Genomic DNA, 12,674 nt, shown 5'->3' on the forward strand with positions numbered 1-12,674 from the left:
GTTAGCGAGTAGCACCTATGAAGGCCGGAACGGCACACGAGGGGGTGGGTGGCCAGCACCACGCCCGGCCGTCTTTTTCTCCCCAGTGACGATGTTTAAACACCGCACCAGGTATTAATTTGAGGCTTAGTCGACCTTGGGGAGGCCCATGACTGGTTCAGATAATCATCACTGGTGTTGGCAGCGCACTAACTGCTACGCCACCACCACTGGGCACATCCCCCCCCCCCTACCTCCGTTCCCATGACATCCACCACATTCTCCGACTCTCAAGTTCTCTTGGAAAGGTACATTAACAAGAGAACCGGAATTGTCATTGTCACCATCCGCTCCCATAACCATCATCATGAACCCTCATTTGTTCCCGCTTCTCAGCTCATTGGCTCGGAATCGAAATCTTTATCCTGGAGAAATCTGATGAGCTATCAAGCTCCTTTGCACAGATGATCCCACTCCTCCTCCCCTATATGAACGCACTCCACACTTGGGACCTTGAGGGAAGGATGGCAATGATAACAATTATGACGCTGATGATGGCGGTTGTGCTGCTGATGACGATGATGACGACTACGATGATGGTGGTGATGATGCCCTCAAGGTCTATTGTCCTGCTTTCGCACACTGGCATTTGGAGCACGTTAAAACAGAACCGACGACGATGAGACGGAATGAAGGATCAAACCTACAGCACACGTTTGTCGTGAACGGCAGCGACATGGCGGGTATTGTTATTAGGCGGCAACGTCGGTGGATGCAGGTTGACATCGCCGCCACGATGTCTCCTCCACCTATGAGTGGTGGTCAGCCTGGGGGTCTGTGTGTTGGAGGAGCACTCTGCCAACACTGCTCATGGTGATCCGGTTCATTTCAGGCAGCTCCCCACGATTAGTTACAATGTAATTATCAGGCCCCCCCCCCATGGTGTTAAGTGCAGTCTCCAACGCTTATTGTCCATTCTGTCTCTCTGACCTCTCTGTTATGCACTCTGAAGAAGGGGCCATTGCCCGAAACATCAACAAGGAAATATTTTTTCCTTTAAAGGCCACAGTCTTGTTGATGGACGTGTTGAGTTTTTTTGTTATTTTTGTTTGTGCACCACTGCTAATGCACCTCCTTCTAGATTTGAAGTTTTCGTGACTGCAAGGATTCATACTCTTTGTTTTTTTCGGTAAAGTCACGTAGTTAAAAAATAAAATGAAAATAAATGAAAAAACGGAAGCTTGCGTTGCCTCCGAAACGTCGTGATTTAATTCAGTTGTTTTTTTAATTTATTTTATTTTTAAACTACGCGACTTTACAAAAAAAACAAAGAGAATGCACCTCCTATTAGCATGGTTGGCTCTGTACAGTGCAAAAGAAGTTCAGCATACAAACACTGCAGTATCACCAAATAATTTAGTTTACCCATGATTAGAGTTTCTAAAGCTGCGCTGAATATTCGATGATAATAATAATGTTGATGCCCTTCCTTTACCCAGGAGAGCCTCTCGTTGAATCTCAGGACACCGTCTCAGATCGGTCCCATAGTGGGGAGGAATTGGCCAACTCTTTGTGAAAACCGCGTGGGACAAAACTGGAGGACCCAGAGTAACAACAGCCACTAGAGGCTGCGTCGTTCACCGAAGTGTGTAAGGAAAAAAATCAACCCAATCGTTGGCCAAATCGTGAGTCCCAACGATTAATTTGCACTGCGAGGAGGGGGAGGCAAAGCATCGCAGCCACCGATGCACGCTCCGTTTGTGAACCTGTGGTCAGTTGCGAGGGATGCATCGTTACCATGTGGCCAGCAGAGGTCAGAGTCTGCGCACTTTGACAGCGCGCGTCAAACACGTTTACAGAATGCCTCCTGTGCGGAATCGTTGCCGCTTTAAGCCGCGGTTACATTTGTCCGTTGAGTCACGTTTCCTCAATGCTTTTTTCGTGCATAGTGTGTTGTATAGCGGTACAGTTAGAACGTCCACAGAGTTGCGACGCACCATGCGGGTACCAATTTCATGACCGTAAGCCGGAGGCGAACACGGTAGTTATTGCATTGTTTGAACGCGATGATTAAACAGACACGGCCGTGTACTGCTCAACCACATTTTTCTAAGTATTTTATATTTTTTTTATTGGTCAGTTTGAAATCCCCCCCCCCCCACCTCTGGGTTCCACGCGAGATGACACAGATGGCCCCAGTTCTCTCTTAGTGGTTCTATCTAGTCAAACGGAAGCACGGAGCAAAAACGCTTTGATGCAAAGCCAGATTTTGGGTGGCAAATTTTGGTGGTAAATGGCATTAATTCTATATTAAGATGGTTGAGAATTTTTGCTCATCGAATAAAAAGTGAATATCTTTGCCCTTTAATTTAAAAAGCCTCGTTGAATCTCAAGACTCTTCTTCAGGAGGGTCCTGCCATTGGAATGTTTGGCGAGTTCTGTTCATGGGTGTTTGCCATGTGTGGGAGAGCCTGGAGAACAAAACGACAGGGAGCAAACAAGTTCCAGATTCAAGAATCTGTTGCCTTACTTTCATGGCCCCCGCGTTGCCCAGCGGGTTTTGTGCTTTCGCAATTCGTAGTTGATCCCCCGCCCCGACCTTTGCCCCTGAAGCATGGCTTCCTCTCCGTACTTGACCGCCACGCTCGCTGGTCAGACAAGGGAGCGTACGCGAGCAGGTACAGAAGGGCAGCGCAACACTGACCACTGGGTTGAACTACACTGCCCTCTGCTGACCACCACATTACACAGTCCTGCAGACACAACCTATGACAACCTGACGTGCATGCTGGCCGCCTGTCTGAGCACACGACCCGGGCTCATCAACCCTGCTTCTAAGCTTCCAAGGTCTCGCGAGATCAGGTGCAAGTCCGGGTCATGTGGCAATGGACATTGTGTGCATCGTGCCAGGCTTTAATAATAGGTCCCTCGCGACGAACAGCGCTCGCCTTGATCAAGCAAAGTGGAAACGCGTTTTTTTTTTATTCCCTTGGCGTGTAGATGCGTGCATTCGCGTGTTGTGTGTTGGCATGTGGTGTAAATACAATATATTTGAATAATTGAGCTCCAATGGGCCCTTCGGGGCCTGCCAAGCCCCATCGAACACACGGCTCTGGTTGCGTGAGTGACTTTGGGGCCCTTTGCTGAACAAAAAGCCCCCTTGTCTGGAAATCTGCGCTCAGCATCAGTCAGCGGAACAGCAAATTGCATTTTTGGGGGCATGCATTTCCAAAGTGTTAGTAAACGAGGTATCATGAATTATCGGACATTTAGAGATTCCTTGATTCTTACAAATTGACTTTTGAGGAAAGTTAAGTGGGCTTGGGCAGGACATGTCGCTAGAATGCCGATGGCCGATAGATAATAATAATTATGTTTACAATACGCCGTTCATCAAAGATCTCAAAGGACTGCACAAGACACAGCGACAGATACTCAACATGGACAATAAATATCTCATTCAGCTAAAAACCGAGAAATCTAAAATCATGAAATAAATCCTAAAATCAATTTGCTGAATTGGCTAAACGTTTAGCGGCATGTATAGAGATCACTTTTAAGACGAGCTTTAAAAGCGTCAACGGGCTCGGAGATTCCCGCGACCTCATGGGAGAGATTTCCTGGTGAGTACAGACAACGGCGACGGTCGATAGCAGAGAAAGACGCCTGAGAGGGGCGGCCACGGTGGAGATGGAGCGATGACATCTGCTTGTTGAGAGAGTTTGGCAGCATCGAGGGACTGCGCGGCGATGCCGTCGGTGTGTGGAAGGCTTCGTGAAGCAGCGGATAGATCATGGCTGATAACATTGCTACTTACTTCCATATAGGCCAGTGACTTCACAGGTGGAACACTTTGTACATGTGTTGAACTTCTTTATCACCGTATGTAGCCAACCGTGCTAATCGGAGGTGCGAGAGAAGTACGGAACCAGAGAAGTATCGATGGTTGAATCGAACTTTAGACCGTTTGTTGAATCGCCGGATGTGGAGGGGGTGAATCGTGGGATTGCTAACTGTTGCCACGCGTAGAACAACGCACCGCAAGATGAATGAGGCCATCGCTCTTTATTTATTTATCTGGCCTTTATGTGCGCGGCGCTCTGTGCTGCATGAATACAAATTGGCCACGTTACGGCCCAGTGTGTGGGATCGCCAGCGGGGCCTCCCAACCCCGGGAGATTGTGAGTTCAAACCCCGGCCAAGGGCAACTACAGGGCCCCAATACGAACACCACTTGCTGACACGTCAACAGACGACGCTGTGCTGTTGTACGCATTGATCCCCCCCCATCGTAGGAATGTGGAATTTCCAGCCGTTGGAGGACCGTCAAAACGCCATTCCGTAGCCGGCCTCTTGCGTCTGTCCACCATCGCTTCTTGCCGTGTGCTTTGCCCAATCCCGCTTGCCTCCGCCGACAGTTGAGACGACGTCTCCGATATGCATTTGTTCCTCCGATCCACACGTGCTCCCCTTTCTGTCTCTCAACACAATTCTACGCACGCGCCCCTCCGTGCTTCTCGTCAGATTTACTTCGCCTATCTTTGTCCGGCTTTCACGATCTATCGCAGTCGGCGAGTTGTGCACTCGATGCACACGTTCTTTTCGGGCACCCGCGCAGAAACTTTCAGCGTCAATTTACCTAATAAACTGTTAAGTTACAAGTCAGCCGTCGTACCAACTACCGAATCGTTTTTAAGTTAAGTTTATGTTTCACCAGGTCCAGAACTCAAGAGACCAGCGATGAGTCTCATTTTGCAAGAGCGACCCGGCTCACCAAAATGACAAAAAGCTAAACAAATACGAATATGTAAACAGCGATGGATGTTTGTCCTAATCCAGGGATATTTGTTGATGCTAAAGCCGTTCTCAACACGACTGGAATCTCGGTTCCTCTTCCCGTATGGCCACTGGGTCAATAAACATCTGGCAGCGGCTGCTCTCCTCCGATGAGTAATCATCACTGTCATCATCGTCACCATCATAATAATTATCGTTTGCGTATCCCAACTGCTGCGGATGTCTTTCTCATTCCTCTCCGTGCCTCCTGCTCCACTCCCATCAGTCTTTTCTGACATTACCACCGCCGTAGCAAGGCAGCCTTCTGCATGTCATCTCCCCGTTGACGTCCGTTGCATCTTCTGCTTCAGATTCTTTCCGGCGTTTTCATTTCAATCACCACTACGCTTGGTTAGGTTTTGCTGCCCGCTAGCAGACCCAGTGTTCTCATCCCCGCCCCCCTCCCCCACCCAAAGTTCTTTAAGCTTTCACTCAAAGACAGAACAGAGATCGTTTCCACGGTTACAGCCATGCTGACGAAAAGCGCGTGCTTTTTTATTAAGGGCCAAAAAAAAAATCTGCTTATTATTCAGATGCATTGTTCCGTCCGTCTCGCTATTGTCTGCCTGTATGGGGCGGGCGCAAGAATGGAGCAGTGCCGCTGAGTCCCTGGCACCGGGCGCTGGCTGCGTCGTCGGCGGTTACGTGAGTGGAAAATCAAACTCAAGCAAAGGGCAAAACCGGCAGGGCCACTCCCGCCAGCTCGGCTCTGCACGCGTCTGTATTCGAGATTCGTGTGTGCCCGCGCTTAAGCCACAACAGGCGTGTGGAACCCGTTCCCTTACCGAGGGCAGATCGGACTTTCACCAACCTTTTGCCTGGCCACACGTGAACGCAACAACAGCGACGATGACAACAGTCACTCGCCGCTAAGTGGCAAGCGATGGCACCGCGACGCTTGTGCCAGGCTAGGTGCAACTAGAGGCCACGTGAAGTGTCTAAGGCTCACAACTGGAAGGCGGTCACAGGACAGATCCAGCTGCCATGGGTTGACTCCGCTCGTTGTTGTAACTGTCGCTGCTCTGCCCTCCGCTGTTGCTGGAGGGGGGGCTGCCCCCAACTGCCCAGTAGTGTCCTTCATGGTCCTCCTACATAGGCCGATCTTGACACTGCTGGTACCAGTCATCAGCAAGTCCAATCAGCTCTACATCCTCCTGTACCGTTAACCAAGACCGAGATCCCCCTGATAGCCTTAACAGACTTTTGGGGGGGAAGTGTCTTCTTGAGCACCTATGAAGTTAAAACACCTCCGAATAGCACGGTTGGCTCTGGACGTTGCGAAAGAAGTTCAAGGCATGCGCACGCACCATCGTCCCATCTGTCACCACAAGATGGCCTCGCGCTGAAGGAAGCGGCCGTGCGATTTGTAAAAAGGATAGCGCAGCAAACACATCTCTATAAGCGAGCCGGAAAGTTAAGGAAACAATACAAATGAGACGGCAAACACGAGACTGAAAAGTCCCGACTCGAATCGCAAGGCGGGCGCGAATTGTTGTCGACGCGCCGAATCGGCGGGTGGCGGGAGGGTGATGGAGGGGAGGATCACGCGACGACGCCGGTGACGACGCCGGAATTTATTCGCTGTCTCGGCGCCTCCCCAACGCCGGACATTGGCTCCCCGAGAGGACGCCCGGAACCCGGGGCTCGAACCCGTGCCCTCAAAAGTAGCTGGCTCACTTGCTTCCCAAGGCCGATGCCGCTGGCCCCCCCCCACCCCACCCCGGAGCTGTGCCGCCACCCGGGGCCGTACCACGTGCGTGTTTGTTATTCGGCGTGGCATCGTGGAGAGAGCCGCGTTTATTTTTCTATCTCTGTTTTTGCCGTGGCCTTTTTGCCCTCCCCCCTAGCCAAGTTGGCAGTGGCAGCAATGTTGCATTGCAACATTGCTGTGGAAGACCTGAATCGGCTATTTTGAGTGCTCGTGAATAGCTCGAGTGAAACCCGAGCCCGCGCGGCGGAACGAAATACGACTATTAATATAAACGTGTACGACGTTTACCAGCGTCCCGGACAGTCTCCGAGCATCAGAGAGGGAGAGAGAAGAGGGCCTTGGGGTTGGTGACCTTTGGACAAATTATATGGATGTGCTTGTTGTTTGTGAACCATCGCCGAATATGGAATGCATTTCGTCTTAAGTCAACGCCCGGTGTCCGCCGATCGGCAACTGTTCTCGGCGGGTTGTGTGTCGGTGTTTTGGTTCGTTCATTAAAATCGATGGCGCTACGTTATAGGTAGACGCGTCGAGTTGGGCGCGAAAAGTACGCGGAGAGGCGCAAGCTTCGCAAGTGAACCGAGTAAAGAACGCGTGCGCAAGGCAGAGTCATCGTGTTCACGTCCAGGGAAAGCAAAGCGGGGTTTAGGCGGAACGAGCCGCTGCGATGGGTGATGGCCGACAGTCCAGACTAATGAGTGAGTGGGAGCCAAAGTAGGGAACGCTTTCGAGAATACGTCGCACCGCGAAGGTGGAGCGATGAAATCGGCTGGGTGCACGTACCCGATGGAATGTACGGAGCTCTGTTAGTTTCCTCCGTTTCACGTGCGATTGTCCCGACGAAATTTGATCTCAAACGGTACATGGATCAGAGCGAGCCCGTCATCTCCTCCCCCCCCCACCCCACCGTCCCGTCCTGATTATGGCATGTGTCGTGACGGGTACTTTAAGATCCGACCATGTCCGTCCAGTGCTCACTGAGCTGCATTCGCTTCCGGTTGCCGAACGAAAACATTACAAACAAGGTCGCACTCCATTACACACACAGTGCTTGCCACAAATGAACCACAATACCCTGCTCATCTCGTCAGGGACCGGCTTGTAGCTAACCATCGAACAGGGACGGTCACCACATCGCACCCTTTCAGGTGCGCTTCTGCGTACATCTGGAACGCTCTTCCGATATGAGGAAGCCACTGGAGCTATCGAAAACTTTTTTTTTACTGCTTTTTGTGTTTAGTTTGTTAACCTTCCCCGGCACCCCCCGATTAGCACAGTCGGCTACGTACGGTGCGAAAGAAGTTCAACATACTTTAATGTTGGTGGTGATTTTGATCGTGCGATGTTAAGGAGGTACATGCATGATGAGGAAGTGGGGGATGTTGATGGAGGTGATGGTGGTGATGATGATGCAACCATCCGGGACGCTCTTCCTTCCGATATTAGGAAGCCACTGGAGCTATGCACTTTTAAATCAGCTGGATTGAAAACTTTTCTTTAGAAGTGCTTCTTGTGTCTAGTTTGTTGTCCTGACCCCGGCACCTCCGATTTGCACGGTTGGCTACGTACGGCGCGAAAGAAGTCCCAACGTATAGTTCGTACGACCCGTCCTGTCCCTCGGCGCGTGTGCAGCAAGGGCCGCAAGGGAGACAAGAACGGCAAGGGCCTGCGCCACTTCTCAATGAAGGTGTGCGAGAAGGTGCAGCAGAAGGGCACGACGTCGTACAACGAGGTGGCCGACGAGCTCGTGGGCGAGATCACCAGCAGCGCACGACTGGCGGCCGCCGCCGGGGTGAGTCAACCCCCCCCCCCCCCCCCAGTCCTCGTAGCACTCAGCTGACAGACACCCTCCCCCCCCACCCTGGATTTGTCTCCGGGTCCTCCGGTTTTTATTATAGGAAGCCATTGGAGCTATGCACCCTCACCTGGTATACAGGAGGGTTCTATCCCGACCACTGATGCCTGCTGTATATTTGGGATTTGCGTGTCTCTCTCTTGCTGTGGTCGTGTGGATTTTTCTCCGGGTCCTCTGGTTTTTACCTCGATATTTAGAATCGTCGTCACGCGTTTAGAGTTGTGGCTGCTGTCAATTTTCACGTGATGATAAGCCACTTTGTTGAGGTGCTGTCATTTGTGGGCCTTACCTGGTAAAGTAAATAAAAATAGTTAATGTAACAGCTGTGATGATTCTAACGGTGATTTCTAGATCGCAGTAAACACGGCGAGCCCGTGACACGGGCGCTGAACGTACAACAACAAAACATTTCAACGCGAGTCTCGAGTTCATTACAGTGACTTTATAAAAGTACAAATGTATGTACGGTCAACTTATTTCGCTGTCGTACCTCACCAACCATGCTAACCGGAGGCGCGGGGCAAAAGGTGACTTTTGAAAGAATGAGTGTTTGAATGAGTCACATTCCAGAACTGGCTGGTGGCCTCTGCTGCTTTAGAAGCAAGGCGTTGGTGGATTGGGCGTCTTTGTGAAGCTCACAAACCCCGCTGGGGGGCAGTTCGATGGTGGTCACAGCGAATGGATTCCTAAACCTGTCTCTGTGGAGCTTTTCGAGTTCGCCACCCTTTTTATGGATTTTCTCTGGATACTCGGGGCTTCATCCCGGAAGCCAAAACGCTTGCGATTATAATTGGCCTAAACATTCCCAATGCAGGAACCCGACTGAAAAACAAAATGTTGTTGAGCTTCAGTGAGGCTTTTGTGGATAAATAAAGGAAATTATGAATATTGAGGGACTAGTGCTTATAATACTACCGTTTGAACCCGGCGACCTGGGTTCAATTCCCGGTCATGGGAAACATCAGTGGCGAGTGGATGCTGAACTGGTGCTGGTTCCCACCCTCCACCCCTCTCCACCACCCATCCCCCATTTTCACCAATCTATACCGGCCAACGTGGTGAAGTATGGTCGGCACAAGCCCACGATCGACACGACGTGGGGATAGGCCATCTCCTGGCGGTGTATTATCTCACAGGGCCGCAAATGGCTATGATCGTGGTGCCGACATGCGCACATTTTACCCCTCGTGCAATAAGCGCTCCGTGTGCGGTTACGTAATTTGCACGGCGGGCGTGTGCCGACTGGCGGTGTCGCAGTGATAGGAGAAACTTGTAAACAAAAAAACGCCGCCTCAGCATGCCGCGCCCGGACGCGGGCGCTTGTGGTTTCGGTTATGCGGTTATGCCGTGGCGAGGCGCCTCTGCCGCTGATGCTTTTTGGGATTATGGTGTCCACGGCTAGCACCCCCCCACCCCCCTTCCCCTCCCCCCCCGGTCTTCACCGCGTTTGTTTACGTACAAAAATAAATCAATATTTGAGGTGGTCGGCAGATTCTGAAATGCTGGGCAGAAAGTCCCCCGGGTCACCACGGTGAAGTGGATTATCGGGTTTAGGCCGTTTGTAAATTGGAGCGTGTGCCCATCGATTAGCTGTCTCGCTGTCCTGAAGGCAAGTGCCTCATGGCGCCTGCGTTCCTGCGCGCCGCCGGGTGGCAGAGACCCGCATCGCCGGCTCGAAGGACGCACGAGGGCGATTCGCGTCTCGCCGTAAGTCACGCACGTTTTGATTCCGCCCGACCAGACGTACGACCAGAAGAACATCCGTAGGCGCGTGTACGACGCCCTGAACGTCCTCATGGCCATGAACATCATCTCGAAGGAGAAGAAGGAGATTCGCTGGATCGGGCTGCCCACCAACTCGGCGCAGGAATGCCAAAACCTGGAGGTAAACCCGGCGCGAGTGCGTGGACGCACCTCCGATTAGCGTGGTTGGCTGCGAACGGTGCGGGAGAAGTTTCGACGTACGTACGTGGACACAATCGGCGTCGGCGTCGCTGCCGCCAGGAGAATCGGGTCCTGGGTCACGCTCGTCACTCGCTGCATCACGGCAGGAGACGGAGGTTTCGGGTGAGCGTGGTTTTGTGAAGGAGAGAGGTATTGTGGAGTCGCCACCCCTGGATTATCTGGGCGTTTCACAGAACTAGTTGGTGTCTCTCTCTCTCTCTCTCTTCCGAATACGTGTCTCGTATCTCACTTATATCTCTGTTCTAAATTCGTCCGTCGTTCTCACTTTCTGAATACTTCTAATTTCAGTCGAATGGTTGTCTTGAATACGCCTCCTGTCTCGTATCTCTCTCTTGCAGCACTTCTGCATTCATTTCTCGTCCCCTTGTTTTACGTCTGTGGCCCACTGCTCGTAAGTATGGGGAGCACGCTACGAACCCACCCACGGCCAACATCGATGACGATTATCTGAACCGATCCTGGGCCTCCCATAGCTCGACTCGGCCTCAAAATGAATACCTGTTGCGGTGTGTAAACATCAGCACTGCGGAGAACAAACGTGGCCGCCCGGGCGTGGTGGTGGCCACACACCCCCCCTCGTGTGCCGTGCGGGCCCTCATTGCACTTGTCCCAACAGACTCTTAAGGGCTACACGGATAGGGTGGGGCGAGATCTTTGTAGTGTATAAGTTAATCTGGCACTCATCGGTGTTAAATCCAATTGAAATCCCAGACCGTGACAATTCCATTGAACCGTCATGTGGTGGTCGGGGGGGGCGGGGTGCTGGATTGTGAGGAGCCTCAAATAGCCGGCGTTGTGCCGTACGTTGGTAGCGTTCGTGCGGGTGCGTTGATGACGTTCATGTGGGTACGTTGGTAATGTTTGTGCTGCTTCTGCTGTCTCCGCAGCGGGAGAGGCAGAGGAAGATGGAGAGGATCAAGCAGAAGCAGTCCCAGCTGCATGAGTTGATCCTGCAGGTGATTCCATGTAGGCCTGGTGCAAGGTGTGACCGGGGATAGTCTTGTCCTCTGTCGATGGCAGGATAATTGCGTGAAGGCTGGAACGGTGCATGAAAATGTTTGAAATGCACATGGCCCGTTTGGGCATTATGCAAAACACCGTCAGAATTTCCTGAAGAAGTGTATTGTGGTCTTAAAATCACCATTAAATTTTTTTAAACAAAATGTGACCCAAGTGACAGGAGCATCATATTTTTTTGCGTTTTGTGTTTAGTTTGTTGTCCTTCCATCGGCACCTCCGATTAGCACAGTTGGTTACGTTCGGTGCAAAAGAAGTTCACCATACATGAAGATGGTGGTGATGAGGTGATGATGTTGATGGTGGTGATGTTGAGGAACCTGCATGATGAGGAAGTGGGGGATGTTGATGGAGGTGATGGTGATGATGTGCAATAGAAGTTCAACATACATCCATGCACTGATAGCTTTTTTATGTAAGTTAAATTTGGTTGTTGTGACCCGTAGCAAATCGCCTTCAAGAACCTGGTGCAGAGGAACCAGGAGATGGAGAAAGTGACGAAGCGGGGGCCCGCACACAACACTGCCATCCACCTGCCGTTCATCATCATCAACACGAGCAAGAAGACCGTCATCGACTGCAGCATCTCCAGCGACAAGTGAGTGACCTCCGTGGGAGCCGGCGCTCTGGGAACAGCCGTCCCCTAGACACGCGACACGTGCTCACGCTGGCGGTCAACTCGCCGCAATTCCCACTACAGCCGCCCGCTTGCCCGTCATGGACTCACTGGGGGAGAATCGCTGTGCACGTAACGGACACGTGCGTGGGCACGTGGGTTCGTGGTTGGGTGGGGGGACTGCGCGTGGGTGAGCCGCTGTGCCTGATGGCCGAGCAGGCGGCTGGACGAGTTGGTGGTCAGGTGACCGGGTCAGTTGGTCGGTGCGGCGGGTGAATGGGTGCACTGACCTAGGCGTGAGTGTGTTGGGGCACGCGTCTCACCCAGGCTCCCTCCCTCCACTCCCCTCGCTCCACTCCCTCCCCATTTGTCCGTCCGTCTGTGCAGGTTCGAGTACCTCTTCAACTTTGACAACGCATTTGAGATCCACGACGACGTGGAGGTCCTCAAGCGCATGGGGCTCACGTTCGGCCTGGAGACGGGGACATGCTCGCCCGAGAACATGGAGCGTGCGCGCCTCCTCGTGCCCAAGGCCCTGCAGCCGTTCGTGCGCGGTACGACCCCCTCACCTCCCCTCACCTCGCCACCCCACTCTGTTCCTCCGCACTCCACCCTCACCGCGTGCGTCATTTTGTCCGAGCACGTCCGACGCCGCGTCGTTTCACGAGCGTTTTTTTCCGCTCGTCAACAAGAAA

The 12,674-nt window shown here is 52.3% G+C and overlaps 1 protein-coding gene across 2 annotated transcripts in view; it reads left to right on the plus strand.

The window, feature by feature from the left end:
- The window catches only part of LOC144735702 (transcription factor Dp-1-like), a 34,398-nt gene that overhangs the window by 18,885 nt on the left and 2,839 nt on the right, over positions 1 to 12,674 (plus strand). For both annotated transcript variants that reach the window (XM_078618186.1, XM_078618187.1), the window contains exons 6-10: positions 8,159 to 8,318; positions 10,123 to 10,266; positions 11,234 to 11,302; positions 11,810 to 11,961; positions 12,367 to 12,533. In XM_078618186.1, coding sequence (XP_078474312.1) covers positions 8,159 to 8,318; positions 10,123 to 10,266; positions 11,234 to 11,302; positions 11,810 to 11,961; positions 12,367 to 12,533 — 692 coding nt within the window. The remainder of the gene's footprint in view (positions 1 to 8,158; positions 8,319 to 10,122; positions 10,267 to 11,233; positions 11,303 to 11,809; positions 11,962 to 12,366; positions 12,534 to 12,674) is intronic.

This window comes from Lampetra planeri, chromosome 56, assembly GCF_965212315.1.
Source record: "Lampetra planeri chromosome 56, kcLamPlan1.2.h2, whole genome shotgun sequence".
In the NCBI taxonomy this organism is placed as follows: domain Eukaryota; kingdom Metazoa; phylum Chordata; class Hyperoartia; order Petromyzontiformes; family Petromyzontidae; genus Lampetra; species Lampetra planeri.